The sequence below is a fragment of the Bombina bombina genome, chromosome 8, assembly GCF_027579735.1.
Source record: "Bombina bombina isolate aBomBom1 chromosome 8, aBomBom1.pri, whole genome shotgun sequence".
Lineage (NCBI taxonomy): Eukaryota > Metazoa > Chordata > Amphibia > Anura > Bombinatoridae > Bombina > Bombina bombina.
In genome coordinates, this window is record NC_069506.1 from 110,929,487 (window position 1) to 110,935,528 (window position 6,042).

Consider the following 6,042-nt stretch of genomic DNA (forward strand, 5'->3'; position numbering starts at 1 on the left):
CACCTCTGAACTCTGTCATTAAAAAAATCACACATTTATCTTTTTTGCCCACTCCCACCCCGCTCCATTTTATAAACTGATTATGAATAAAACCCGTTCCATGATCCTTTTAATTTGAACAACGTATATTGAGTGTAATTCAAAACTACATTTCCCACAATGCAACTGAAGAGACGTAAGCACGTATTATTTGGAAGGCACAAATAACGCAAGCGCTTACGTTTTTACCGGCGTCTGAATGGTTAATGCCCCGTCACCTGTGCTATAGGGTGACAGTATATGAAATGCTTTATCGTAAAGTGAAGCCACACCGGTTTGCGGCCTCTTTACACTGTCTGTACGCAGTAAACGCTTAATTGTGAGCTGCAGTGTAAGTTCCTGCTTCGTCACGTGATTCACGGCTGTCAAATGTTCACGTTGCAGCGCGGGAAATCTAATGGCTGGCATCCGCGCTAGGATGACGGTATAACACGTACCGAGAAATTACGCTGTCTCTCTGAGGCGCCTGACCACGGACATGAATCTGCTGCGGTTGGTGTGTCGCCATAAAACGGCACTGGGCCTGACTTCTATCTCCTTGTTCGCGGTTGTACTGCTTTACTTGGCGAAGTGCACATCAGAAAGTCTGAAGCCCGTCGGGCCCCCCGGGCTTCCACATCACCAGCAACTGCTTCCTCCGCGTCAACCACAGCATTATTCTGTGCGGGGCGTAAGGGACCCGCAGCCTCTCCAGCCTGAGAAGAGTGCGTCAGTCTTCCTGGCCGTACTCATTGCTAGCGGCCCTAAGTACAGCGAGCGTAGAAGCATCATCCGCAGTACCTGGCTGTCTTCAGCGTCTCGCGGGGATGATGGGGATATATGGTGCCGCTTTGTAATAGGGACTGCAGGGCTTGGCGAGGAGGAGGCGACCTCCCTGGAGATGGAGCAGCGGAGACATGGAGATTTGCTGCTGCTTCCCGAGCTGCGGGATTCTTATGAAAACCTCACATCCAAGCTGCTGCATATGTACGTCTGGCTAGACAAGTACGTAGATTTCAAGTTCGTCCTGAAGGCAGATGATGACACATTCGTCCGCTTAGATGTCCTGTTAGAAGAGCTGAAAACAAAGGAGCCACGGAGACTTTATTGGGGCTTTTTCTCAGGACGGGGTCGGGTGAAATCTGGTGGTAAATGGAAGGAGAGTGCATGGGTGCTGTGTGATTACTACCTGCCATATGCTCTTGGTGGAGGGTATGTAATATCCTGGGACCTGGTGCTTTATCTGAGCATTAGCAAGGATTTCCTAGCACAATGGCAAAGTGAAGATGTGTCTTTAGGGGCATGGTTGGCACCCCTTGATGTTAAACGGGTACATGATCCCAGATTTGATACAGAATACAAATCTAGGGGTTGTAATAACAAATATATAGTCACCCACAAGCAGAGTATTGAAGACATGCTAGAGAAGCACCAGACTTTGGCTAAGGATGGTAAACTGTGCAAGGAGGAGATCAAGCTAAGGTTGTCCTATATCTATGACTGGGGAGTGCCCCCATCTCAATGTTGTCAGAGGAAAGATGGTATCCCTTGAGTATATTGTAAAATTCGTAGTGAATTTTTCCAAAGATCCTCCAGTAGGCTAGTGTGTGGCCTGTACTGATGATGCACATAGAATTTTGTGCTTTCAAGGAATAAATATCCTGATCTCTACTGTGAACAGTCGCTGTAGGATTTGAGCGCCCAACAGAGAGACTGGTCAGTTTTTGTCTAATCGGAGACTATTCTTGTAAATTACATTAAAAGGAGGTAACGGCATGCTAAAAAGTCCTACAGTAAATACATATTCATAATTTGAAATTATCAAGTTATATGGATTGGAAAAAAATCAACATCCGGTTAAAAGATTGGTTACACAGACTTTTTTTTGTTTTGTTTTTTTTATATATAAATTTATTTATTTTTTAAACGCCATCAGACACTTGCTGTTTAACCTTGTTTGCATTAACTAAAACTGGAATAACCTATTTTGAAAATGACTTGAATAAAAACTAAAGTCTGTTCCAAGTGTAGGTGAAATAGATCAACTACGTATATATGTGTTCAAATATTTTTGCTATTATTGCTAAGTTATTGTTTCAAAGGACCTAAAAGTAATGTTTATAGTTTAAAATAAAAAATGTCAAGAAAACACTGGACCAGATGTTTTAACACTGTAATAATGTACTAATGCTTATGTATATTTAATTGGGAGGTGTAAATTAACGTACTGTATTAAAATACATATTAAAAACTCTAAAGTATACTTAAAGGGACATAATACTCATATGCTAAATCACTTGAAACTGGTGCAGTATAACTGTAAAAAGCTGAAAGGAAAATATCACCTGAGCATCTCTATGTAAAAAAGGAAGATATTTTACCTCACAATCTCCTCAGCTCAGCAGAGTAAGTTTTGTGTAAAAAGTTATACTTCACCTGCTCCCAGCTGCAGGTAAAAAAAAAATGAAGAAATGAACAGCAGCCAATCAACAGCGCTGAGGTCATGAACTCTTACTGTGATCTCATGAGATTTGACTTCTCTCATGAGATTTCATAGTAAGCTTCCTTTACCTGATTGGTGAAATAATATGAGAGTTTACGAGGCTCATTCTTTCAGCTGTCCCAGGACAGACATACTAAAATGCTGCTTAGAAATACTTTACAATGGGAGGTGGCTACTGAGGAACTTTTGAGGTAAAATCTTTCTTTTTTACATAGAGATGTTCAGGTGATATTTTCTAGTCGGCTTTTTACAGCTATACTGCATCACTTTCAAGTGTTTAAACATTTGGGTATTATGGCCCTTTAAGTTAGACTCAATTTGCAAACTACATCATTATCAGGTTGATAATAGATCAACCTGCTTTTTAAAGATAGTTTAATTTGAAAATAAAATATGAACACCTGTGCAAGGATCAGAAACCTATTCACTCATCTTTCTGCCATGCACCAGCACATTGTCTTGTCACTTCTGCCAACTACCATATAGGTAGCAAAGGGTAACAACTCTTCATTCCCCTTTCAAATCCTTTAAAGGGGCAGTAAAGTCAAAATACATTTTCATGATTCAGATAGAACATTAATTTTTTAACTCTACGTCTATTTAATTTGCTTCATTCTTGTTGAAAAGCATAACTAGGTAGGCTGAGAAGCAATTCACTACTGGGAGCTAGCTGCTGATTGGTGGCTGCACATAAGGTCTCATGTCAATTGTTCACCATATGTGTAAAGCTAACTCCCAGTAGTGCATTGATGCTTTTATTTTTTTAAACTGGATACCAAGAGAACAAAGCAAACTTAAATTGGAAAGTTGTTTAAAATTGTATATTCTGTTAATTTATGTATGTATGGATTTCTTAGAACCATAGATTGTGTAGCACGGTGTTTTTCAACCAGTGTGCCGTGAGAGATCCTCAGGTGTGCCGCTGCAGACTGACAACAGTGCGGGGGTGTCCCTCTTTCAAATTTTTAAATATTGGGAGGTATGTGACAGGCTCATCAGGCATCATTTACAACCATGACATTGACATTCATTCACAGACAATCATTATGATTGTTTTGGGATGGTGGTGTGCCACAGGATTTTTTTATATAAAAAAGTGTGCCACGGCAAAAAAAAGGTTGCAAATCACTGGTGTAGCAGCAGCAACAATTAGATGGCCCTTCAAGTATATCATCTGTAGTGTAGATTAAAAGGGAGATTGTAGTGTAAAAAATATAATTGGTTAGAGTACCATTTTAGCACTGCTGAGCCTAAAAATCTGTGTCGCGCCTCTTCTAAAGTACTGCTGGAGCTGCAGAGAACTGATGGTCTTGGGTGGACACAGTCGGTGAGCCGATCAGAAGTGGCATTTGCAGAGCTAAATTGTGTGACTGCCTTGCAGATTGGCTGCCTGGCAGAGACACAACCCTGCTGTGTGTTTGTTGCATCTGATTGGCTTACTGGCTGTGTCTGCTTGGGACCAGTCGTTTTCAGTAAAGATGTGCAGTCTTTTTCGGTTGAAAATACACTCCTATAGAAAATCAGAATTTCTTTCAAACGAAATAGAAAAAGACGAAAAATACTGACTAAATCAGTATTTATTAGTTTTCTTTAAATTGATTTTTTAAGGCTTTATATTTGACTTAACTCACTCTGGAAAGCGGCTAACCCGATTCTCTTCTTGCCAGGTCACGAACAGGCGGCTTATATTTATATACAAATACAACTGACTGGCTCCTAAATTTTAAACATGTTTGTCAACCCCTGATCTATATGGCCCACATGGATTAGTAGTCTCTTGTTGTGAAAAGCTAATAAAAAAGCATGTGATAAGAGGCTGTCTGTAGTGGCTTAGAAACAGGCAGAAATTTAGAGGTTTAAAGGGACATAATACCCAAATGTTGAAACACTTGAAAGTGATGCAGCATAGCTGTAAAAAGCTGACTAGAAAATATCACCTGAACATCTCTATGTAAAAAGAAAGATATTTTACCTCAAAAGTTCCTCAGTAGCCACATCCCATTGCTTGGACTTCTAAGCAGCAAATCAGTATGTCTGTCCCGGGACAGCTAAGGGGTTGAGCCTCGTGCACTCTTATGTTATTTCCCTATTCTGTTTAAAGGAAGTTTACTATGAAATCTCACGAGAGTTAAAGGTACACTAAACCCAAACATTTTCTTTTGTGATTCAGGTAGAGAAAACTATTTTAAAGAACATTCCAATTTGCTTCTATGATCTAATTTGCTTCATTCTTTAGATATCCTTTACTGAAGAAATAGCAATGCACATGGGTGAGCCAATCACAGAAGGCATCTGTGTGCAGGTACCAATCAGCAGCTACTAAGCCTATCTAGATATGCTTTTCAGCAAAGTATATCAAGAGAATGAAGCAAAATAGATAATAGAAGTAAATTAGAAAGCTGTTTAAAATTACATGCTCTTTCTAAATCATGAAAGAAAACAATTGGGTTTCATGTCCCTTTAAGTCAAATCTCATGAGATCACAGTAAAATAGTTCATGACCACAGCACTGCTGATGCTGATTGGCTGCTGTTCATTTCTTCATTTTTTATATATTGTTTTTACCTGCAGCTGGACAGTAACTGAAGTATACCTTTTTACACAGAACTTACTCTGCTGAGTTGAGGAAATTGTGAGGTAAAATATCTTCCTTTTTTACATAGAGATGCTCAGGTGATATTTTCCTGTCGGCTTTTACAGTTATACTGCATCAGTTTCAAGTGATTTAGCATATGAGTATTATGTCCCTTTAAATGTTATGAAGTAAATTAAAACAACTATGTTGGTTGTTCAAAGCTGGGGAATGGGTAGTAAAGACTATCTTTGTAAAACATACCAATTTTGGTGTTGACTGTCCCTTTAAGCATTGAATTGCAGAATGTCTTTATACAAACCAAAATATTTTAATTTAAAGGGACACTAAACCCCAAATTTTTCTTTCCTGATTCAGGTAGAGAATACTATTTTAAACAATATTCCAATTTACTTTTAGTATCTAATTTGCTTCATTCTTTAGATACCCTTTGTTGAAGAAATAGCAATGCACATGGGTGAGCCAATCACACGAGGCATCTGTGTGCAGCTACTGAGCCTATCTAGATATGCTTTTTAGCAAAGTATATCAAGACGATGAAGCAAATTGGATAATAGAAGTAAATTAGAAAGTTGTTTAAAATTACATGCTCTTTCTAAATCATGACATAAAAAAATCTGCTCATTTCCCTTTAACTCCATTTTCTTAAAGCAATTTGCAAGGTTTTGCAAATCTAAAGCAATTGAGGGATGCACAGCTTGAAAATTCACGTTGCTGTCCCCCTTTGCTGTAGTCATTTAGGGACTGCTATAAATAAGCACGTGAACTGATCTATATTACAATGTTGCAGAGTTAGTTAATTTCACCATACTGAAGTATGACGGAAGTACTCCAGCAGTTTTCATAGACATTTTACAGCAAAATACGAATATATTATTTTCCTAAACATTTTATGGATAATTTTAATGCATTGCTTCACTGGTCATGC

The 6,042-nt window shown here is 38.8% G+C and overlaps 1 protein-coding gene across 1 annotated transcript; it reads left to right on the forward strand.

The window, feature by feature from the left end:
* The first annotated feature begins 246 nt into the window (after positions 1-246).
* Positions 247-2,167, forward strand: B3GALT6 (beta-1,3-galactosyltransferase 6). Its single transcript, XM_053690512.1, has one exon. It carries the CDS (start codon positions 518-520, stop codon positions 1,568-1,570), a length of 1,053 nt encoding a protein of 350 aa, XP_053546487.1. The 5' UTR covers positions 247-517; the 3' UTR covers positions 1,571-2,167.
* The last annotated feature ends 3,875 nt before the right edge of the window (positions 2,168-6,042 follow it).

Coding starts and splice junctions, on each gene's coding strand:
- B3GALT6 (XM_053690512.1), top strand. CDS start 518: ATGAATCTGCTGCGGTTGGTGTGTCGCCATAAAACGGCACTGGGCCTG.